Below are 25,582 nucleotides of genomic sequence, written 5' to 3'. Positions count from 1 at the left end.
AATCATGGGCTGACTATATGCTTCCTAGTCTAGCCATCGGTTCAACTAAATGTCTAACCGATCGACTCGAGGCCTCCTAACTCTAGGGACACTCACACGACTGGACACACCATATCAACAAATCAAGACAGACTCCTAACTCTAAAATACTCCAAACAGCTAAGACAGACTCCTAACTCTAGGAGAAAGATCTTTTTGAAAAGGTTTTGAATATTTTTTGTATTTTTTTGAATGTTTGAAATGTTTATTTTTGAAAGTTTGGCTGGACTTGGGATGTGAATCCCAAGCTGCACTACGTACCCTGTTGAAAGGGATCAAGCCAACGTAGTTCGAAATAGAATTTCCTAACTACTCTAAGACTCTTGATTTTTGAGATTTTTGGTTTTTAAATATTTTTTTTGAATTTTTAAGTGCTTTTGACTCAAGGGGACAAAATCCTATCATCAAAAGGGTAGGACAAACTCCTGAATATCCCGCAAAGGTTGGACACATCCTATGCTTTGCGGGGGGGAAAGAACAGAATCACGACTCTGCAAGGGTTAGACAGCATCTTATACCTTGCGAGAGTGGATAAAAATCACATGATTTGATGAGAGGTTGGACAGAATCCTAACCCCTATGATGATAGGACTGACTCATGAAAGAAGGACTGACTCTCTAGCTAAGGACAGACTCCAATGAGAAGGACTGACTCTAAAATTAAAAGTTCTAAGAGAAAGGGTGCTATATAGACAAAGCATGTCTTCCTAGAGAAAGGGGAGACAAGGAAAGGTACTAATGAAACTAGGCAAGTCTCCTAAAAGAGAGGATAAGTAGGGCCAATGAGACAAAGCCTGTCTCCAAAAAGGGTTTGAATTTTACCACATGAGACATAGCTTGTCTCCTAAAAGGATTTGACGAGTAAAACAAAAGAAGCAAAGCCTGGCTCTCCAAATGGATGATAACCAGTAGGATAAATGAGACACGGCCTGTCTCCTAAGAAGGGCTCTAGATAGCTCTTTCATTGCCCTTGCAACGAATGGCTTTCTAATGTCTAAGGGATACACATATGAAAGACTGGTCAAGTCTTTTGAAAAGAAGAGGGGAGTGTTACTCGGACTGAGCAAGTCCCCTAAGGATGACTCACTAATGAGACAAAGCTTGTCTCGAAAGGATGGATGACTTTTCTACCGAGACATAGCTTGTCTCCTAAAAGAGGGTAACGTTCTAACATAAAGCTGGGCAAGCCTTTTGGGGGTGACTCTCTAATGAGACCAATATAGTCTCCTAAAAAGATCAACTACCTAATGAGACAAAGCATGTCTCCTAAAAGAGTGCAACTGGTCTACCAAGACATAGCTTGTCTCTTAAAAAAGGGAGAAAAGCACATATATACACATTCACATACATATACATACACCATGTTACTAAAAATTTGCCATTATACAAATTTCCACTCTAAAACCAAATCGTTTGAAGCTTTGACAACAAATGGATGAACACAGATACAATCAGCCAACATACGAAAATTATAGTACTTGTACAAGAATGAGATAATGGAAAACACATTCTGAAACATGACATGCATTTGATCTTTAAATTTCAATAAGGAGCTAGTATACCGACAATTAACTGGTGATTTTAATTTAGAATGAAACTCTTAACATAATAACCTGAGTAATCATTTTATCTTATATCCAAAGTAATACCTGAGGCATATCCAAGAATTGAGCATGAATTAAGAGATGATGCTAACTGGAAACAACACTTAAGTTGAAAATTAATCTAAAAAAAAATGTACATTAACATAAACAAAGTCTAATCGATCTACAGAAATCAACAAACATGCAAAATTCTAAGGAACTTTGCAATGCACAGACCAGATCAAGTTTTATAGAGAAAATAATCAATTCAGAGGCAATAAAAGCTAGATTTGAATCTTCTTTTAGTTTAACAAGATTTTTCAAAAGGAAAAGAGACAACAGAAACAAAATTGACTACATATGTATAGAGTAATTAGTGTATACAATAAACATCATATGATCTAATAGAAATATAAAACAGGATGCTCAAAATAAAGGAAATTACCTCTTCTTCCACTTGTTTTCTGGTCAGAGCTCGCCGGAGCTCAATCGGAGCTTGACCGGAGTCTTGCCTGAGAAGACAAATTTGAGGAGAAGCCCCAATAAATCCTTATTTCCCCCTTTCTCTTCTCAGCTCTCCCTTTTTTCTCTCTCTATGCTTGATTTTCTGATAGAAATGAGATCATGACTAACCGGAAATTGGCCGGAATCTGACCAGATCCGGAGAAGATGATTCGGTCAGAGGTTTGTGTGGGACATGATCCCTCGAGAGGGGTGTGGCGCGAGCCGTCACGTCTCTCTCTTGGTCTCTCGTACCCACGCGATTGGCGTGTGCATTTTATTATTGATTCGTCTTTCCTGTGAACTTGGGATCACTAAGGCAATCCGAATTCCACACGAAAGAGACTGACAGAGTCGCCACCTAGATGTGGGATCTAGGACCCGTAATTAACCAGAAATCTAGACTCGCTACCTGGTTACAAGAATGGAAGGTATGGGGAGTTATCCACCATATGCACCATTCCTGCCCGATAATCGGTCTTCAATTCCAAAAGCTAACTCTTTTAAATTTATTTTAAATGGCTCATTCAACTCTATGTTAATATGCGAACTAAGTGACATGCATCCTAAAATCTGATTTCAATGTGAATCCTAGATGTGTATCTTGATTTCTTAATTTGTCTGGATTCAATCTAAGTGACAGTTCTCCTAGAATTCTAATTTCATGAAAAGTCCTAAATGATTTGATTAAGCATTTGCAAGAAAATTAATGTCCAAAACACCACAATTTGTTGTGGTGCCGACTCGCGGGTGGTATGCCGTCAGACATCCAAGCTGCCTACGTACCCAAGCCTCACTGGGATCAGAGTCGACGTAGTTCGGTGCACCTAAGCCAAGCTACTTATGCCTAACTCAACTAGGACACCGACCTAGACAGAATTGACTGTTTCAACAGTTTTGAGAGAAGTTATTTAATTCAAGTTGAGGATTTTATTATCTTAGGATTTCATCTGAGATGCTATATGATTCTTATCTAAATGCAAATTGTTCCTTAGACTAATGCAGGTTTGCCTACATCCTAGGTTACTAGGCTCGTCTTAAGGAAAGATTGGGTGACTAGTGTGACTAGACCTATGGCACGGTTGTTATACATAACAAACGTCCGTGATGAGGCTGGACTCCTAACTCTAGGACTCCCTAAAACTTAGGACACGACACAACACTAGTGTTCCTAAATTGGGCTCTAATGGTTCTTAGATTGGAAACCATAATCCAATGGTTCCGGAAGACTCGAGACAAATCAATTCAAATTCTTGAAGTTAATTAATTTCAGATTTCATGGATTTTCGATTTATGGACACTTGAGGATTACCAATGGTTCTAGGGTTCACCAATTTCGGCCCAGAATAGCATCCAAGGAAGGGAATCGTGCGTTCTTTCCTTGCGCAATTTAATATTTAGGTTATAACATCTTATTGCCTGGCATATCTCAGGATTTCCGTGGACAGTAACCTCGGAGCCAACAACATGCTATAGCTTAAGTATTCAAATTGTCAAAGATCGGTTGCAATTGGGATACGATTATGGATGCACTGACCATTTTTCCAGGGAATTCTAATGATCCTAAGATTTCTGTTTCAATGGATTAAGGAGTTAATGTGTGACAGAGATTTAAGGTTCTTTAGAAATATTCAGATGATTTTCAATTAATTTCGGATTTTCAATGAATTTTATCAATTTTAAACATATGAGTGATTTTACAAGTGAAATTGTAGCAAACGAATTCGAAATGAGTTGAAATTTCTACAGAAGCAAGATATGATGAAATGTAGCTTACGGAAAGAGTTTTACAGATTTTTACATTAAGCTCATATTTAATTTCGATTTAACAATTGATTGACCAGATTGCACAAATAACACAGAAACCACTAGAAATATGAATCTAAATTCAATGAAATTTCTACATTAATAAGATATAAGTAAAAATAACATACTGAGAAATTTTCATGAATTTTGGAAACCATTTACTATCAGTTTCAGATTTTTTAATTTTCAGACCAGATTATGAATTAACCCTACATCCCATATGAAAACAGATCCAAATCACTTGAAACTTTTACAGTAACTAGAAATGTGAGATTGAAGACTACTGTAAAAATTTTAAGAATTTTAGTTGTGATCTGATGTCAGTAACAATTCCTCCAAAAGCTGGTAAATTTCAAAGAAAGCATAAAATAATATACCAAACAAATTCTCAAAATTCTCAAAATTTCATGGTAGAATGTACTGGTATCATATTAGTTTCCCACGAAATTTCATTAATTTTGGAATTCATTTAGTATATATTTTATTTTCGAAACACTCATGGAGATCATGATTTTGAGCATACATATTTAATTTTCAACTAAATCCAATTAAATACTAAAAATCATGCAAATATACCAAATAATTCTAGAAAAATCTAAAAATTAAGTACCTACCTGTGATCGAAATCCTCGCCGAATCCGAGAGCCGAAAAATTCGAAAATCGCACCGCCGCTTGATCCGCTTCCGCTTTCTTTCTCTTTTTCTTTGTTTTATTTTCTTTTATATTTTTTTTTATATGGAACAAGGGAGAGAGATGGGGAGAAACAAATAAGGAGAGAAAGTAGATAATGATAGTGTGAGAGTGAGAGAGTGAGAGATATTGAGGGAGAGAAAGAGAAAACTATCCAAAAACAATGTGTTGTTTTTCTTTTTTTCCTCCTCTCATCACCTCTCTTTATATAGTGAAAAACTTAGTGGAGAGGTGGAAATAAACAATGAGAATGGTGGGTGTGGTGGAGAATAATGGAAATAAACAATGAGAATGGTGGGTGTGGTGGAGAATAATGGAATATATAATGGTAATGGTGGGAATTGTGGTGGGGAATAATGGAATATATAATGTGAATGGTGGGTGTGGTGGAGAATAATGGAAATAAACAATGGTAATTGTGGGAATGGTGGTGGGAATAATGGAATATATAATGGTAATGGTGGGAATGGTGGTGGGAATAATGGAATATATAATGGTAATGGTGGGAATGGTGGTGGGGATAATGGAATATATAATGGTAATGGTGGGAATGGTGGTGGGAATAATGGAATATATAATGGTAATGGTGGGAATGGTGGTGGGGATAATGGAATATATAATGGTAATGGAGATAATGGTGTTATTTTAAAGGGAAAAATGAAGTTAGTGGAAATGGTAGAGAAAGTTAAGTCATGCTAATGGTGAGTCCCACATCAGCGGGTTCCGCACAAGCGGGTCCCACATCAGCGGGCCCTACACAAGCGGGTCCCACATCAGCGGGTCCCACACAAACGGGTCCCACATCAGCGGGTCCCACACAAACGGGTCCCACACTAGCAGGTCCCACACTAGCAGGTCCCACACCAGCGGGTCCCACACAAACGGGTCCCACACTAGCAGGTCCCACACTAGCAGGTCCCACACCAGCGGGTCCCACACAAACGGGTACAAATTCTCTCTAGTTTAGATTTTTCTGAATAATCCTTCTCAACATTTAGCGGGAAAATGCGAAACACGACGGAAATGACCAAAAATATTTAGAAATGTAACAAACGGATGCGGGAAAGAAAGACATTGGAAAACCGACGGAAAACAAACCCTAATTTCTTTATCGATTAAGGTAGAGCAAAATGGGGTGTCTACAGATGCCCCTCTTTGGTAGAGATGACGTAGTCATCGAATACCAAAGTCAAAATGACAGAGCCATTTTGCGTAGCTTTAATCGACAAAAGACTCTACACAAAACGGAGCCTAGACGCAAACATTTACTACCTAATGCAAGACCCTAAATGAAATCCTAGAATTAGAACATAATAAGAAATCCTGATGCGGTGCCGTTCACAAACGGGCAACGAGAGAATGAGATACCAGTTTCGAATGGATTCCGAAGAGAAAGAACAAAGATCGTTCTCAAGCGGTTTTTAAAAGAAAATGAGACATCTTTCACAAGCGGGCTCAAGGAGGATAAGAGACCATTCACAAATGGACTCAGAAAATGAGGTACCGTTTACAAACGGGCTCAAAGAGAACACGGGACCATTCACAAATGGACTCGAGAAACGAGGCACCGTTCACAAACGGGCTCAAGGAGAACATGAGACCATTCACAAATGGACTCAGAAAATGAGGTACCGTTCACAAACGGGCTTAAGGAGAGGACGAGACCATTCACAAATGGACTCGAGAAACGAGGCACTGTTCACAAACGTGCTCAAGGAGAACATGAGACCATTCACAAATAGACTCAGAAAATGAGGTACCGTTCACAAACGGGCTCAAGGAGAATAAGAGACCATTCACAAATGGACTCAGAAAATGAGGTACCGTTCACAAACGGGCTCAAGGAGAAGACGAGACCATTCACAAATGAACTCGAGAAACGAGGCACCGTTCACAAACGGGCTTAAGGAGAAGACGAGACCATTCACAAATGGACTCGAGAAACGAGGCACCGTTCACAAACGGGCTCAAGGAGAACATGAGACCATTCATAAATGGACTCGAGAAATGAGGCACCGTTCACAAACGGGCTCAAAGAAACAAGATAGCTTCAACAACGAAGAATTTAGAGATTTTTCATAAACTTGAATTTGACGTAGGATTGGATTTGATGAATTTTTGATTTTTTAGAAATAAGGCACCGTCCACAAACGGGCTCAAGGAGGACATGAGATCATTCACAAATGGACTCAGAAAAATGAGACACCGTTCACAAACGGGTTCAAGGAGAAGACGGGACCATTCACAAATGGACTCGAGAAACGAGGCACCGTTCACAAACGGGCTCAAAGAAACAAGATAGCTTTGATTGATGAATTCAACAATGAAGAATTTAGAGTTTTTTCATGAACTTGAATTTGACATAGGATTGGATTTGATGAATTTTTGATTTTTCAGAAATAAGGCACCGTCCACAAACGGGCTCAAGGAGGACATGAGACCATAAATGGACTCAGAAAAATGAGACACCGTTCACAAACGGGTTCAAGGAGAAGATGAGACCATTTAGAAATGGACTCGAGAAAAGAGGCACCGTTCACAAACAGGCTCAAAGAAACAAGATAGCTTTGATTGATGAATTCAACAACGAAGAATTTAGAGATTTTTCATGAACTTGAATTTGACATAGGATTGGATTTGATGAATTTTTGATTTTTTGAACTTAATGAAATCGGGGATGTTACAGATCGTGCTTGACAAAGATATCGGAAACTAGGACTTTGACGAATGATGAAACGGCAAACCGAAGAACCATTACTAACAAGAATGGATTAGAAACACTTTTATGAAACTTCAACAAGATTTTTCTCAAAGAGACTGCTGGTCTTGTCTTTGGGGATTTGGATGACTGAAACCTTGAACAAGACACTTGAAATTGGTAATCTAGAACAACGGCTCTCTTGGATATAATCATGGAAAAGTGGGACTTGCCTCTTGATAGGTGTTTAGATAAACATTTCTTGACCAGGAAAGTATTTAACTAACTGGAAGGAAATTCTGAATTTTAACGGTTCATCTTTCTGAGAAATTGGCTCGACCATCATTGCATCTGAGGCTCTTCCAAGCTTAAGATGCCTTCCTGGGGTATGATCTTTTTACGGAAGCTGGGCTTTCTGATGTTTCTACTTCTGAATTCTTCTGGGTTGATCATCTTTGAAATATAGCTGTTTGACTAGATTCTCGAACTTTTTCAGGTACAATCGCAGGGAGCTGACGAGGCCGGGCCTCCTTCACCGAGACAGTTGCATCATTTGGACATATGGATGACGATTGACTCTTTTTAAATAGAAAACTTAGATAAAAGGCACTACTCAAAGGATTGAGGAGCTCTAAAGGAGTGAACATAGAATAACAACGATTGATTAACTACACTGACAGACACAGTAATGCTTCTGACTTAGTTAACGTTTTATTTGGTAAGTCTATCCTTTCAAGGAATATTTTTTTCAATTGGTAAACACTGGACTTTTTCCTTAAAACAGTAATGCCTCAATGATTTAATTACAACTCATAGGATTGCTTAGCTCCAATGCCCCCAGTTTTGAGGATGTCATTTGAATTTGCTTGAACTTCAGTTGATCTTCAGTCCTGATACCGGCTGTAGCCTTCTTACAATGATTCTCTTACCATGACCAAGTCACCTCTTCAAGGTTTTTAACTTGGCGGACCGTGCTAGCCTTAACTTTTGCCTGAACCGCCTTTCTAGGTTTTCGATTCAGCAGGCTATCCCCTTAGCTTTTGCCTAAGCCGCCCTTTCGGGTTTTCAACTTAGCAGGGGAATGATCTTAAATTTTGCCTAAACCGCCCTTTCAGGTTTTCAGTCTAGCAGATCTTCAAACTCCATTTCATCATCAATTTTTTTTTGTTTCGGGACCTAGATCATTAGTTCTGAACACCGGAAGGACTTTATAGGTAGGATAGGGCTTTTCAAAGAATGGCTTAAGGTTCAACAAAGATTTCGACCGAACCTGTGAACATGTTGCCTACATGTCCCAAGGTAGGAATCAGGTCGTGTGTAGTTCAGGGCGAATGCCCCTAGTTTGAAGATAAATTGTTCGAAGGTTTATTGATTTTTTTTTTCTTTCTGGAATAATTGACTTCTCTTCTTTAGGAACTTGTCCCTCTTTTTTCTGAAAGGATTGAATTTCTTTTTTTTTTGATTGATTGAATTGCTTTTCTTTTTTGAATCGACCGAACTCAGTTTAACCGAGCTGCCTACGTACCCCAGTGTAGGGATCAGGTATCGCGTAGTTCGGGGCGAATGCCCCTAGTTTGATGGGTTTTCAAGAAAATTTCATTCAGGCTCAAAGGGTTTGCAAACATGTATTTGTTTTGACATTGGGTTCTGATTTTGGGATTTATTCGGCCAAAGAAGGCCTTCCGATGTTCAGATTGGGAGTCGATCTAGTTTACTAGAGTCCCTCTGGTACTGATTATTTATTTTATTTATTTATTTTTTTTTACGGAGTTTGACGGCATTTCCAGGTAAGAGATAATAGATCTTCTTCTTTCAAGATTCTAATACGCGCCTTCGACTTTCATAGAGCGAAACTTGTTCTTCGACATCCTCCATCTATGGATTTGTAACTCTTGATATCTGATGATCACTTTTCAATGCTTGCTCTTGAACTTCTTATCTCGAATTTGATGGCTTCATGTTATGAATTTGAGAACCAAGGTCATTCATTGGAAATATGAAAGTTGTTTCCACTCCATGCCCCTTGCATAGCATATGATATTCACTTCATTCTTTCTTGAACCTTCTATCTGGGTCTTTCTCCTGGCATTAATGGTAACGCTTACCGGACCATCTTTTTATCCTCAAAATGGGTTTACCAATTCTTCACACTCTTCAGAGGGTAATGTATTTTCAATCGGTATTTACTGGATCAAGGTTTCAGTGCCAGTGTTTACCACTTCAATTTCATCTTTGAAAGGCTGGGATTGGCGCTCCTCCTCTTGTTCAAGTAATTGTTGTGACCCAAGTGAAGTTTCATCAATTTTGTCCTCATTTGAGGAGGGAGTCTTATTTTAAGATCAGAAGCACACTTAAGAAACGGACACAAGTGAATTATTGGGACTCAAATTTTATTTAAAGAGAAAGTTCTTACATCTGACAACCTATCCTGAACATACTCAGGATTCACAACTCTCAATCAAAAGAAAAGCAAAAGATAACTTGCCTGGACTAGCCATTGACCTTGAACTGTAAGACCGGACTCAACAATTGTCCTGACCATGATGACTGACTCAATCATAAAATAGGAAATGACAAAACTTTAACTGCTGCAACTGTCTGGTTTCAGAGGCTCGGCGAAAGCTGGCTCATAAATGGTACTTTCAACTTCTGATTCTTTTCATTGCAACCGGACCTGTGCCCCTTTGAACCTTCAGTTATTTAAGCATTGCGAACGGCTGGCGGCAGTACTGCATGATTTGATAATGGGTTATTGGTAGCAACGGGACTTGGCTCAAACACAAGGCTTTTATTGTCGAGCAACCTCTGGATTCTGAATTTTAGGGCAATGCAATTATCAGTGAGATGGCCAGAATTTCTATGGTATTCGCAGTGTTGATCTGTTCGCCAATTTGCTGGTAAAGGATTAGGAAGAGCCCTAATGTCGGGCAGGATTATGCGACCTGAGGCTAGACACTCCTTGAGTATCACAGATGGTGGAAGAGGGAGAGGGGTAAATTCTGTCTGGGCCTGTGGCCGAGGTGCGACAGCAGGTTGGGTATAATCCATCACCATGGGGTTCTGAGGTTTTGAAGGCTGAGGCTTGGAGCGGGAAAGGTTATTAATTTCAGCTGATGGAGGCTTCCTGAATTCTTTGGTATTCGGGTTACTTCGGTTGAACACACCTTGAGCCATAGCCTCCTCTATTTGGGTGCCTGCCACGATAAAGTGTTTGAAGTCCGGATAATACTGCAACGACATGTGATACTGGAGCTGGGGGGAAATATTTTTCATGATTATTTGGACCTGCTCTTCCTCAGAAGGGCGCTCCATCATCTGAGCTGCTATTCTCCTCCATCTTTTCACAAAGGTCAGAAAGGATTCCCTCAAGTCTTGCTTTGTCCTTTCCAAATCCTTTCTGGTGATTTCTGTCCCGTCATCATATTTGAATTGCCTGATGAACTGCTCGCCGATATCCTTCCATGTCCTGTAACGAGTCTTGTCCAAGACCATGAACCACCTCCTGGCAACCTTGGTTAGGGAAACCGGGAACAATTGAGCCATTTGCTCAGAAGATAAGCCTTGAGGCTGACACATGATGGTGAACATTTGCAAATGTGTGATTGGACAACCCACACCATCATATTTATCAAAGTCCGGCATTTGAAAATTGGCTGGGAGGCGGATTTCTGGGAACAGTGTGAGGTCACTTGGATTGAAACCACCCTGGTCCTGAAACTGAATGTCCTGAACCTTCCTGGTAAGACTTTCTAATTTCTCCATAACTACTTTATCAACCATGGACTGAGAAGGCCTGCTGCGATCTTCGCTGTACTGCTCTTTTTCAAAATCTTCTTCAGTTTTGTCAGGGATAGGAATGAACACTGGCTGGGCAGGTGCGGCTGAAGTAACTGTATGGTGCATGGACCCTTTATCTTTGGACAACGATGGCCCCAACTTTTCAGAAAGCTGGGCCTTGATAACTTGGTTCTCTTCTTTGAGTTCTTGAAGCTGCCGGAGAATCAAGGTGAGAGTATCGGTAATAGCAGCGGGTGGAAGACTACTGTTCTGGTTTTCTGCCATTGGGGAGGATGAGGATGGGAAAGAAGGAGATGCTGGGGTCCTCAGAGAAGGTGGCGGGGAGACAGATTTCCTCTGCAATCGAGAAGAGATCCGAACCCAAGGAATAGTAGGGTTAGCTATGGTGTTTAGTGCCCTGTCATGGAAATAATGAACACGAGGTATATGAGCTTGACATTCATGGAGTGTTTCTTCTCAATGACTGAAAAATATTACACATTTAAGCAAGTAATTGGGACAATAGAATGAATCCAAATGATGAGGGGAATGCCCTTAGTTCAAGGATTATGAGAGTAAACTCTGAAGGATTTAGCAGAAATATTCTTGAAAAAGGTAGCCCCTAGAGGAGGAAGAGATCAAGGGTACAGGCAAGATTGGATCATCAAGATTGCACGATCAAATGATTGAGACACAATTTCCGCCAATGAAGACACAATCGAATCCCACAAGAGACGAATGATAGACACATGATCAAAATGTGAGATTGCATAGGATTACTTTCAACGGGTAGATCAAGAATAACTAATCCTATGAGATCTTTGGAAATGATGGGATTTATATCCTAACCCCAAAGGAAAAGTTTTTAGTCTTCGCACATTTTAACAGTGTTACCTGAAGGCATTAACCCTAATCCTAATCTAGCGGAGTGGAGAGAGGATCTCGACTCATGACTTTGTTTGTGTACCTAGGACCGATCGTAGCCATTGGAAGATGGACTACGGCCTAATCTAGACACAAATGGGTAAGATATCCTAAACTAGGCTCACACATGTGGTGCACATGTGTTCGTATACTGCATGCATGTGTGGGTTAATCTAGGGGTAAGGCCAAGAGTCCCCTTAGCGCGAATCCATGTTCGATATACTGTACCAGTGTCCGGCGTATCAGTACGTGAACAAGAGATCCGTTTACGCACCATAAAGGTACTAGGCTAAGGGTGGAATGCTTCTCTAGCACAGAGGCACCAGGTGATGAAATCCCAGTCAACCATGCTAGATAACACTCCGGGTTCCTAAAATAGGACGTGTGTGCATGTGAAATGCAAGGGTTTAGATGCAAGTGATGTAAGTGTGTGCAATAAGTTCGCGCAATCTATGATGCCTTCAGGTTTTGTTAAATTAAGTTCGAGTAAAATATGATGAGAAAATAAAACGAGACAAACTAATCTAACAAGTATAGAGTTTTTATGAGCCAGTTAAATTAAATTCAAATGAATTATCTTTTGAAATTTTAATGAAGTTAGGTGATCCCCAGCAGAGTCGCCAGACTGTGGGACATGATCCCTCGAGAGGGGTGTGGCGCGAGCCGTCACGTCTCTCTCTTGGTCTCTCGTACCCACGCGATTGGCGTGTGCATTTTATTATTGATTCGTCTTTCCTGTGAACTTGGGATCACTAAGGCAATCCGAATTCCACACGAAAGAGACTGACAGAGTCGCCACCTAGATGTGGGATCTAGGACCCGTAATTAACCAGAAATCTAGACTCGCTACCTGGTTACAAGAATGGAAGGTATGGGGAGTTATCCACCATATGCACCATTCCTGCCCGATAATCGGTCTTCAATTCCAAAAGCTAACTCTTTTAAATTTATTTTAAATGGCTCATTCAACTCTATGTTAATATGCGAACTAAGTGACATGCATCCTAAAATCTGATTTCAATGTGAATCCTAGATGTGTATCTTGATTTCTTAATTTGTCTGGATTCAATCTAAGTGACAGTTCTCCTAGAATTCTAATTTCATGAAAAGTCCTAAATGATTTGATTAAGCATTTGCAAGAAAATTAATGTCCAAAACACCACAATTTGTTGTGGTGCCGACTCGCGGGTGGTATGCCGTCAGACATCCAAGCTGCCTACGTACCCAAGCCTCACTGGGATCAGAGTCGACGTAGTTCGGTGCACCTAAGCCAAGCTACTTATGCCTAACTCAACTAGGACACCGACCTAGACAGAATTGACTGTTTCAACAGTTTTGAGAGAAGTTATTTAATTCAAGTTGAGGATTTTATTATCTTAGGATTTCATCTGAGATGCTATATGATTCTTATCTAAATGCAAATTGTTCCTTAGACTAATGCAGGTTTGCCTACATCCTAGGTTACTAGGCTCGTCTTAAGGAAAGATTGGGTGACTAGTGTGACTAGACCTATGGCACGGTTGTTATACATAACAAACGTCCGTGATGAGGCTGGACTCCTAACTCTAGGACTCCCTAAAACTTAGGACACGACACAACACTAGTGTTCCTAAATTGGGCTCTAATGGTTCTTAGATTGGAAACCATAATCCAATGGTTCCGGAAGACTCGAGACAAATCAATTCAAATTCTTGAAGTTAATTAATTTCAGATTTCATGGATTTTCGATTTATGGACACTTGAGGATTACCAATGGTTCTAGGGTTCACCAATTTCGGCCCAGAATAGCATCCAAGGAAGGGAATCGTGCGTTCTTTCCTTGCGCAATTTAATATTTAGGTTATAACATCTTATTGCCTGGCATATCTCAGGATTTCCGTGGACAGTAACCTCGGAGCCAACAACATGCTATAGCTTAAGTATTCAAATTGTCAAAGATCGGTTGCAATTGGGATACGATTATGGATGCACTGACCATTTTTCCAGGGAATTCTAATGATCCTAAGATTTCTGTTTCAATGGATTAAGGAGTTAATGTGTGACAGAGATTTAAGGTTCTTTAGAAATATTCAGATGATTTTCAATTAATTTCGGATTTTCAATGAATTTTATCAATTTTAAACATATGAGTGATTTTACAAGTGAAATTGTAGCAAACGAATTCGAAATGAGTTGAAATTTCTACAGAAGCAAGATATGATGAAATGTAGCTTACGGAAAGAGTTTTACAGATTTTTACATTAAGCTCATATTTAATTTCGATTTAACAATTGATTGACCAGATTGCACAAATAACACAGAAACCACTAGAAATATGAATCTAAATTCAATGAAATTTCTACATTAATAAGATATAAGTAAAAATAACATACTGAGAAATTTTCATGAATTTTGGAAACCATTTACTATCAGTTTCAGATTTTTTAATTTTCAGACCAGATTATGAATTAACCCTACATCCCATATGAAAACAGATCCAAATCACTTGAAACTTTTACAGTAACTAGAAATGTGAGATTGAAGACTACTGTAAAAATTTTAAGAATTTTAGTTGTGATCTGATGTCAGTAACAATTCCTCCAAAAGCTGGTAAATTTCAAAGAAAGCATAAAATAATATACCAAACAAATTCTCAAAATTCTCAAAATTTCATGGTAGAATGTACTGGTATCATATTAGTTTCCCACGAAATTTCATTAATTTTGGAATTCATTTAGTATATATTTTATTTTCGAAACACTCATGGAGATCATGATTTTGAGCATACATATTTAATTTTCAACTAAATCCAATTAAATACTAAAAATCATGCAAATATACCAAATAATTCTAGAAAAATCTAAAAATTAAGTACCTACCTGTGATCGAAATCCTCGCCGAATCCGAGAGCCGAAAAATTCGAAAATCGCACCGCCGCTTGATCCGCTTCCGCTTTCTTTCTCTTTTTCTTTGTTTTATTTTCTTTTATATTTTTTTTTATATGGAACAAGGGAGAGAGATGGGGAGAAACAAATAAGGAGAGAAAGTAGATAATGATAGTATGAGAGTGAGAGAGTGAGAGATATTGAGGGAGAGAAAGAGAAAACTATCCAAAAACAATGTGTTGTTTTTCTTTTTTTCCTCCTCTCATCACCTCTCTTTATATAGTGAAAAACTTAGTGGAGAGGTGGAAATAAACAATGAGAATGGTGGGTGTGGTGGAGAATAATGGAAATAAACAATGAGAATGGTGGGTGTGGTGGAGAATAATGGAATATATAATGGTAATGGTGGGAATTGTGGTGGGGAATAATGGAATATATAATGTGAATGGTGGGTGTGGTGGAGAATAATGGAAATAAACAATGGTAATTGTGGGAATGGTGGTGGGAATAATGGAATATATAATGGTAATGGTGGGAATGGTGGTGGGAATAATGGAATATATAATGGTAATGGTGGGAATGGTGGTGGGGATAATGGAATATATAATGGTAATGGTGGGAATGGTGGTGGGAATAATGGAATATATAATGGTAATGGTGGGAATGGTGGTGGGGATAATGGAATATATAATGGTAATGGTGGGAATGGTGGTGGGGATAATGGAATATATAATGGTAATGGAGATAATGGTGTTATTTTAAAGGGAAAAATGAAGTTAGTGGAAATGGTAGAGAAAGTTAAGTCATGCTAATGGTGAGTCCCACATCAGCGGGTTCCGCACAAGCGGGTCCCACATCAGCGGGCCCTACACAAGCGGGTCCCACATCAGCGGGTCCCACACAAACGGGTCCCACATCAGCGGGTCCCACACAAACGGGTCCCACACTAGCAGGTCCCACACTAGCAGGTCCCACACCAGCGGGTCCCACACAAACGGGTCCCACACTAGCATGTCCCACACTAGCAGGTCCCACACCAGCGGGTCCCACACAAACGGGTACAAATTCTCCCTAGTTTAGATTTTTCTGAATAATCCTTCTCAACATTTAGCGGGAAAATGCGAAACACGACGGAAATGACCAAAAATATTTAGAAATGTAACAAACGGATGCGGGAAAGAAAGACATTGGAAAACCGACGGAAAACAAACCCTAATTTCTTTATCGATTAAGGTAGAGCAAAATGGGGTGTCTACAGTTTGCAAGTGAGGGAGATCAAAGAAATAGGGAGTGAAAGGAGATGTTAGCGGTAGCTGAGAATCGAAACTAGATCCGGCCAGCATGGGGGTCCAATCGGAGAAGATGAAGTGAGGGAAGAGTTTGGATCGGATTTTTTTTTCTCGTTTCTCTCTCTGATGCTTCTCTCCTCTGCAGACCTCGGATCTACATAAGAAATAGCTGGAAAAATTGTTCCTCGCCGGAGAAAATGATCGGATCTGCTCGGGGTTAGATGAGATCCGGTTTCTCACTCTTCTTTTCTCACTCTCTGCTTCTCAGATCTGAGAATAAGCCTCCGATTGGATTAGAAAATGAAGATCTGCTGTAAAAAGTACGAGATCTGAGAGATCGGAGCTCGCCGGAGATCCCGTCGGAGAAAGGTAGGTTTGGGGATCTCTCTCTCTCTCTCTGCAAATTTTTATTTTTTTTCTTTGATTTTCGTATTTATAACTAAACAAAATGGGTGGTGATATTGGCACTCCAAGCTTGATGAGCGCGCGGTTCACGCGGATTTTGATAAGGCGTGCGAAGAAATTATATCATTTCTGGAATAAAATCGCCCCCCTCTCAGGATAAACTCACCCCCCTTTTTGATTTACACTACGAACACCTCTTTGGCTCGTTTGCTAGGCAAACGCGCTCGGATTTTGACAAAATTTTGCAGGGACCTAGCTGGGACCCTAAGCTACATTGGGGTGAAATTTGGGACCCTAGTTCATTCATTTGATGGGGTTTTCTCAAACTTGGAGGGTTTAGGGCACGGTCAAAATGAGGTGTCTACAGTTGGGCATTTTCATAAAATAATAAAATAAATTTGAATCTTGGACTGTCCCACGAACTTTTATTAGTTAGTTATCGGGATCCATTCAAAACTAATTTTGGATCCCACGGTATGGATCCAAAATCTATCCATGGATCCTGGTAATGTGTCTGGATCCTATCCGTGTAAGGATAGCCCATCAGGGACCGTTTGGGTCCATTGACACCCTACTCAAGAGTAAAGAGCTAAAGGCCATTGTTAAAGATGGTGGTGATAAGAGTTACATGGTTGGGGGTGGGATAGATGAAGGGAGTAAACGAGATTTCACTGTTGGATTGCGTTGAGATCTCACGGTTGAATTGCCTGGGGTGATAGATTAGTTAGTTGCTTAGATTAGGCATCTTGGTTTGATTAGGATTTTCTCCCTAAATCTTTTCTCTTTCCTTGCTTATCCCTTAAGTGCTCTATATAAGCACTATTAGGACTGATTGTAATTGAATGAAGATTAGTGAGTCCTTTTCCTTGCAGCTTGGAGTAAAGATCGGTGGTGTGGTTGATGTGAGTGTGGTGGATTGTGGTAGTACCAAAAGAATACTTGCTCCAGCTTCATGCAATCAAAGTAGAGTTGAGCTTTTGGTAAAAACTGAATTGGAATCAGCCCGAACCCAACCCGAATTCCCAAAAATCGACCCGAGTTGCACCCCTACAAAGAAGGTATTACTCAAGCCAGTAGAAAGTAGAAAAGGCATTTATATGACCTTTCAATTGAACCAGATTACCAGAAATGTTTTTGAGGGTGAGGACCATTGTACTGTGCAAATCAGGCTCTTCACGCGAGGCATCCTTACATCATTTAACGTTGATTGAATGTGTATTCAGTTCCATCAAAACTGTAGTAACTACCATTACACCTCTACAATAGCCAAGAATAAAAATTCTAGCTACCTTGTACAAATGCAACTGCATTTATCTTCAACCTCTTTTTGTGGCAATTAACTATCTCACATGCCTTCGTCCTTGCGATCCTTGAATACACTATCAACACTGTCAGTCTCTACTCTGTACTCGCAGGGAACCCCATTTCTCACCTCATTCAAAAAATCTCTTCACCATTTTTATGACATGGGCCATCAAAACATTAAATTTCCAGCAGCTTTTTCTCCTCTACCCGTGAGGCCAAATTCACTCACCACCTCTCTGCATTGTAACACTTAATGCAATGTTTTAAAGTGCATACCCGGGCAAAAAATCGGTGGCAAATCTTCGATGTTGTGCAGTATGTAACTGATGCAATAAAGTTACGCCATGATTTTCTACAATTCTACTCGTGGAGCCATTACAAATTTACAATACTCAAGATGCTATAAGAAAAGGGTAAAACAAAGTGAGCAGTGCCATTATCAAAATATCTTAGTGCGATTACGTAAAAGTGTATGTGATTGAATAACAACAACTCTAATAGCTTAAGCTTTTGGAGTAATTTGTTGTTTCACATGGTATCAGAGCAACTGCTTGTCAGGAGGTCTTGGGTTCAAAACCCCAAAACTCTTCGATATTAAAAATCCACATGTAAGGCCAGCCCAAAAGAGGGCCCACATGTGCCAAGTGTACCGCCAACCGAAAACAGAGGGGCCACAAGTGAGGGGCAGTGTTGGAGTATAAATGATTAATTAACACCAACTCTAATAGATTAAGCTTTTGGAGTAATTGGTTGTTTCACATATTATAAAATAATTATAAGATCACTTTATAATTTTGATATGGAGGATTGAATACCTGCTATTGATACCTTTAAAACCCATGATAGTTTGTCCTATACGTAAAGGTATGATCGAATCAAGTACGACAAGCAACAGGGTTTGAGATTCATAAGTTTATGGGTTCTTAATAATACTAATTTGGTTTTTTAGGTTTGACATAAATTGGGGAGATTGGTTAATTTTTGCAAAAGTGGAGGGTATATTATTTATCTGAAATTTGAGCTACTCTGGTTAACGATTGCTACCACTTCATTTATGACAATTTCTTTGTATTTATAAGCTCACTTGCCATGTCTCCTTACCACAACCATCTTCCTCTTTCCATCTTCATGGAGCTCCCTTCTATGATCATGGTGCTTCTCTTTGCGTTTGCTCTCACACGTGTGGAGATCTCCATGTGCCATTTTGTGAAGGGCTCTGTTTCTTGCCTCGACTGCTCTCATCACCACCTTGCTGGTTTCTCTCCTCCACCACCTCCTCCTCCTCCTCCTCCTCCTCCTCCTCTCTCTCTCTCTCTCTCTCTCTCTCTCTCTCTCTCTCTCTCTCTCTCTCTCTCACACACACACACACACACACACACACGCGCGCACGCGCGCGCGCGCACACACACACACTAGGGGAGCAATTAGGGCCGGGTTGTGTCAGGTTGAGGCCAACCCTAGCCCAACCAAAGATAGCATTCCCTCAACCCTAACCCAACCCAACCCAAGTGTCGGGTCAAGGTCAACCCTAACCCAACTCGCCAATAAATCTCACAACCCTGACCCAACCCTTCGTGTGGAGCAACCAATTACTCCAAAAGCTTAAGCTGTTAGAGTTGGTGTTATTTAATTAGCTTCAATACTCCCCTTCATGTATGGGCCCTCTTTTTTTGTCCTGTACACGTGGATTTGCAATGTTGTGAGGCAATAGCTCTAATACCATATAAAACAACCTATTACTCTAAAAGCTTAAGCCTGTTAGAGTTGGTGTTTAAGTTGGGTTGCCGAAAATTAGAGTAAGGAGTTAAAGTCAGGTTGCCCAAGGCCTCAACCCTAACCCAACCTTAAATCAAATCGGATTGGCTTTTCCCAACCCTAACCCAAGCCGAAATTTGGTTGAATACATTGGGTTCAGGTTGAGTCCGACCCATCTTGCACCCCTAGCTTCCATGTGCCTACTTCTCTATAAGTCTGACTAGTTTTCCCTAATGTTTGACAACACTAACGAAAACTTCATGTTTTTCTTTTCAGGTGTTAGAGTGGCAGTCAAATGTAGCCAAGAGAAACGGTTGGCATTTGCATTAACAGACAAGGAAGGCTCCTTTCAAACCAAGCTGCCTTTAAGCTCCTCTTCTCCATCTCCCAACTGCTCTGCCATGCTCCTAGGTGGACCCCAAAAGCTCTGTTCCTCTAAGAAAACCCTAGTTTCCAACATTGTCAAGGCCCATGACTCCCACTCCTACACAATCTCCACCCCTCTCACCTTCTTCTCTACCTGTTCTTCTTCTATAACTTCGAAAAGTGGCAGTGCAGAACCAGGGATCAAGTCATCCAAGACCATTGATCTTCCTCTTCCACCAGAATGGGGTCTGGCTCCTTCTAGCTACTATATTCCTTTCATACCCATAATAGGAATACCTTGATTTTCATGGCAATTATATATAAGCTCTTAGATATTATATACATATATATAGACCTTTGTGTTTATCTTTCTGTCTTCTTTTCCCTTTTTTATTTCCTTTTTGGTTAATTAAGTCGTTTGTGTCATTCTCCTAGTGTGAGTTCTCTTATCTGTGTTCTTGTTCTTTTTGTATTATGTGACTTGAAAGGTTTCAGTGTTAAGACATGCTTCTTCTTTTATGTACAGTCTTGGTTATGGTAAGATCTCTATTTGAACAATCGCTTCATGAATTAACTTGTAAACATCACTCATCAATCGATCCTAACCATCCAATTCGAAGACTTGCTTGTGGATTGTTGTTCAACATTTTTGTAACACACGGATCAAATGATGATGATGGCTGTTGAAGTATATATAATTAAATAACACCAACTCTAGCTAACTGGATTATTTCACATGGTATCAGAGAGCTATTGCCTCACCACAAGTCATGGGTTCAAGACCCAACAACTCCTTGATATTAAAAAAAGAAAAAAGAAAAATCCACGTGTACGGCCATCCCAAAAGAGGGGACACATGTGAGGGGGCATGGTTTTTTTTTTTTTTTTTTGAAATGGTGAAATTCTATTAGAAAGAAAAGGCCACTACGAAGACGGTCATGGGAGCAGAGTACACAGAAAAGATAAAAATATTATTTAACTACAATAGAACAAATGGGGTAAGAAATTGAAAATCTCTAGTGCCAATCTAGAGACTCTGGCTCGAGTCTGTCTCTCCATTCGTCTATCTACGGATGTGATACTAATGAACAGTGGGTCTAAGACTTCATCCATGAGCTAAGAGAATCTTCATTGATGAGAAGGCCTCCCTTCCAGCCATCTGATTACATTAAGGGCCTGTTTGGATGCTGAGAAGATTTTGATATTTGGATTTCTCACATTTGTAAACCTTTGTACGTTGTGATTTGGAACCAGATCAAATCATGGGATTTCATGACAATGAAAAAAAAATTAGATTTCCAAATATGCTGTGGAAATAACTAATTGGAAATCCACAGATCTGGCTGTTTCCTTCACTCTCTTTGCTCCTTAACCTCTCCCCTCCAATAGGAAGAACCCCCTTCCCTCTCTGTCTCCCTCAACATGGGCTGGCGGATCTACTCATTTTGTACTCAAAACTCAATTCCAATCCAAATACAAAATATAAGGTATCCAAATGGGCCCTAAGAGAATCTCCCTCCATGTGAGGAGTGTCCCTCTACATGAGGGGGAGTGATAAACGGTTGCCATATAAATCTACATAAGGAGATGTGCGTGTCGAAGGAAGAGGTCGGGTCTCAGAACTAATACAAAACATGTCACAATTTATCTGTACATTTTTCTTTAGTTTTCACAGTGTCTTTTACTTTTCATAGTTGTAATTTTACCCAAGAACTAGAAGTCTAGAAGGAATAGATGTATCAATGCTAGTGAGCATTTTTCTCTGCACATGTGCCTTTGTGTTGTTCTATCCCGATTTGTCCTAATAAATTTCTACTACGATGATTGGACCGAATAACTTTCTACTACGATCCTGTCGTTTGCTTTCTTGTATGCTTCTCTGTATTTGGGCTTGCATTTTGACGGTTAATTTAAAAGTCCTCTTGTTTCAAAAGGCATTAAGAGCCGAAACAAGATCAGTGACGTTCCCCTCTTCTTCTTAGTTGCTTGAAATCTAATCCTACTAAACGGACGGATTGATTACCCTTTCTACGTTGTGATTTGGAACCAGATCAAATCATGGGATTTCCTGACAGTGAAAAAAAAAAATAGATTTCCAAATATGCTGTGGAAATAAGTAATTGGAAATCCACAGATCTGGCTGTTTCCTTCACCCTCTTTGCTCCTTAACCTCTCCCCTCCAATAGGAAGAACCCGCTTCCCTCTCTGTCTCCCTCAACATGGGCTGGCGGATCTACTCATTTTGTACTCAAAACTCAATTCCAATCCAAATACAAAATATAAGGTATCCAAATGGGCCATAAGAGAATCTCGGAGTCTTTCGGGCCGCGTTTGAGTGCTTTGACTATCTACCTCCTTGAATTATTGCACTGCTATCTTTGTATTATCTTTGTTCCTTCAGGACCACCTCGGTTCTGTTTTTACATACATATATATATATATATATATATATATATATATATATATATTCTGTTGCCCTTTTCAAAAAAAAGAATCTCCCTCCATGTGAGGAGGAATGTCCCTCCACATGAGGGGGAGTGATAAACGGTTGCCATATAAATCTACATAAGGAGATGTGCGTGTCGAAGGAAGGGGTCGGGTCTCAGAACTAATACAAAACATGTCACAATTTATCTTTACATTTTTCTTTACTTTTCACATTGTCTTTTACTTTTCATAGTTGTAATTTTACCCAAGAACTAGAAGTCTAGAAGGAATAGATGTATCAACGCTGGCGAGCATTTTTCTCTGCACATGTGCCTTTGTGTTGTTCTATCCCGATTTGGCCTAATAAATTTCTACTACGATGATTGGACCGAATAACTTTCTACTACGACCCTGTCGTTTGCTTTCTTGTATGCTTCTCTGTATTTGGGCTTGCATTTTGACGGTTAATTTAAAAGTCCTCTTGTTTCAAAAGGCATTAAGAGCCGAAACAAGATGAGTGACGTTCCCCTCTTCTTCTTAGTTGCTTGAAATCTAATCCTACTAAAGGGACGGATTGATTACCCTTTCTACGTTGTGATTTGGAACCAGATCAAATCATGGGATTTCCCGACAGTGAAAAAAAAATTAGATTTCCAAATATGCTGTGGAGATAAGTAATTGGAAATCCACAGATCTGGCTTTTTCCTTCACCCTCTTTGCACCTTAACCTCTCCCCTCCAATAGGAAGAACCCCCTTCCCTCTCTGTCTCCCTCAACATGGGCTGGCGGATCTACTCATTTTGTACTCAAAACTCAATTCCAATCCAAATACAAAATATAAGGTATCCAAATGGGCCCTAAGAGAATCTCCCTCCATGTGAGGAGGAGTATCCCTCCACATGAGGGGGAGTGATAAACGGTTGCCATATAAATCTACATAAGGAGATGTGCGTGTCGAAGGAAGAGGTCGGGTCTCATAACTAATACAAAACATGTCACAATTTATCTTCACATTTTTCTTTACTTTTCACATTGTCTTTTACTTTTCATAGTTGTAATTTTACCCAAGAACTAGAAGTCTAGAAGGAATAGATGTATCAACGCTGGTGAGCATTTTTCTCTGCACATGTGCCTTTGTGTTGTTATATCCCGATTTGGCCTAATAAATTTCTAATACGATGATTGGAATGAATAACTTTCTACTACGACCCTGTCGTTTGCTTTCTTGTATGCTTCTCTGTATTTGGGCTTGCATTTTGACGGTTAATTTAAAAGTCCTCTTGTTTCAAAAGGCATTAAGAGCCGAAACAAGATAAGTGACATTCCCCTCTTCTTCTTCTTAGTTGCTTGAAATCTAATCCTACTAAAGGGACGGATTGATTACCCCTCAAATTGAATTTTGAAAAATTACTTCACTCTTTTGACACTCACTCTTATGCCGTTCCCTTCAAGTCTTTGTGTAGTCAAACACGCCCATGACCCATTTTTTGCTTACCAGGAGTGTTCATACGAATGGGTCATCACAAGAGGACCAAGTGGGTTCAGGTCTGATACTAAGAGATCTCATTCGCAAGAATGACGTTTGCAAAAATCAACAGATTGAAGACCTTAAGGCCATATTTGGATTGCAAGAAAAACAATTGCGAAAATAAAATTTGAATAGGGTTGGTTCTAATTATATTTTCCGCGTGTCAAAAAAAAAAAGTAGGAAATTTTAGAAATATTTTTCCTTTCCAAACTTTTTCACAAAATTCTTCGGATTCCAACAGGGCCTAAGACACATTTTCATGGACCCCGATCAGGCAGTGTTCAATGCCGTACAACGAAAAAACCTTACAGAAGAAGTCTTTGAGGACCATGACTCTGTACACCGACTCATAGGGACCCAAAGATACATGTGCTATGTAGCACTTAACGTCGCAATATGGAGTAGCATGTAGGACACAGTGTCGGCACTACTGGGGTCCCTATAAAAGCATTAGCACTACTGGGTTCGGTTTCGGCTCGGTTCCGGTTCGGTTCGGCCAATTTTGCCACCCCTACTTGCACCCCTAGCTTCCATGTGCCTACTTCTCTATAAGTCTGACTAGTTTTCCCTAATGTTTGACAACACTAACGAAAAGTTCATGTTTTTCTTTTCAGGTGTTAGAGTGGCAGTCAAATGTAGCCAAGAGAAACGGTTGGCATTTGCATTAACAGACAAGGAAGGCTCCTTTCAAACCAAGCTTCCTTTAAGCTCCTCTTCTCCATCTCCCAACTGCTCTGCCATGCTCCTAGGTGGACCCCAAAAGCTCTGTTCCTCTAAGAAAACCCTAGTTTCCAACATTGTCAAGGCCCATGACTCCCACTCCTACACCATCTCCACCCCTCTCACCTTCTTCTCTACCTGTTCTTCTTCTATAACTTCGAAAAGTGGCAGTGCAGAACCAGGGATCAAGTCATCCAAGACCATTGATCTTCCTCTTCCACCAGAATGGGGTCTGGCTCCTTCTAGCTACTATATTCCTTTCATACCCATAATAGGAATACCTTGATTTTCATGGCAATTATATATAAGCTCTTAGATATTATATACATATATATAGACCTTTGTGTTTTATCTTTCTGTCTTCTTTTCCCTTTTTTATTTCCTTTTTGGTTAATTATGTCGTTTGTGTCATTCTCCTAGTGTGAGTTCTCTTATCTGTGTTCTTGTTCTTTTTGTATTATGTGACTTGAAAGGTTTCAGTGTTAAGACATGCTTCTTCTTATGTACATTCTTGGTTATGGTAAGATCTCTATTTGAACAATCGCTTCATGAATTAACTTGTAAACATCACTCATCAATCGATCCTAACCATCCAATTCGAAGACTTGCTTGTGGATTGTTGTTCAACATTTTTGTAACACATGGATCAAATGATGATGATGGCTGTTGAAGTATGTATAATTAAATAACACCAACTCTAGCTAACTTGATTATTTCACATGGTATCAGAGAGCTATTGCCTCACCACAAGTCATGGGTTCAAGACCCAACAACTCCTTGATAATAAAAAAAGAAAAAAGAAAAATCCACGTGTACGGCCATCCCAAAAGAGGGGACACATGTGAGGGGGCATGATTTTTTTTATTTTATTTTTTTGAAATGGTGAAATTCTATTAGAAAGAAA

At 39.7% G+C, this 25,582-nt stretch overlaps 1 protein-coding gene across 2 annotated transcripts; it reads left to right on the top strand.

Annotated features, from left to right (window-relative positions):
- Positions 1–18,956: 18,956 nt before the first annotated feature.
- Positions 18,957–25,202, top strand: LOC143877507 (uncharacterized). Of its 2 annotated transcripts, none has more exons than XM_077379590.1 (3): positions 18,957–19,137; positions 19,914–20,249; positions 24,573–25,202. In XM_077379590.1, the coding sequence occupies exons 1-3, from the start codon at positions 18,972–18,974 to the stop codon at positions 24,962–24,964; spliced, it is 894 nt and encodes a 297-aa protein (XP_077235705.1). In that variant the 5' UTR covers positions 18,957–18,971; the 3' UTR covers positions 24,965–25,202. The 2 variants fall into 2 exon arrangements, 1 of the variants encoding a protein (XP_077235705.1); XR_013250655.1 differs by lacking the exon at positions 24,573–25,202 and adding an exon at positions 22,095–22,109 and having other exon boundaries at positions 18,972–19,137; positions 19,914–21,872.
- Positions 25,203–25,582: the final 380 nt, after the last annotated feature.

Source organism: Tasmannia lanceolata, unplaced genomic scaffold (genome assembly GCF_043159265.1).
Source record: "Tasmannia lanceolata isolate RefF3 unplaced genomic scaffold, GAP_Taslan_0.1 ptg000005l, whole genome shotgun sequence".
NCBI classification, from domain to species: Eukaryota; Viridiplantae; Streptophyta; class Magnoliopsida; order Canellales; family Winteraceae; genus Tasmannia; species Tasmannia lanceolata.
Note: the sequence above shows the minus strand (reverse complement) of the source record. Positions and strands in the feature narration are given on the sequence as shown.

Excerpts from the sequence above, each read along its gene's own strand:
- LOC143877507 (XM_077379590.1), top strand. The coding sequence starts at position 18,972 with ATGTCTCCTTACCACAACCATCTTCCTCTTTCCATCTTCATGGAGCTC. Across the intron at positions 19,138-19,913 it reads CTCTCATCACCACCTTGCTG|GTGTTAGAGTGGCAGTCAAA; the intron begins GTTTCTCTCCTC and ends TTTTCTTTTCAG. Across the intron at positions 20,250-24,572 it reads TCCTCTTCCACCAGAATGGG|GTGTTAGAGTGGCAGTCAAA; the intron begins GTCTGGCTCCTT and ends TTTTCTTTTCAG.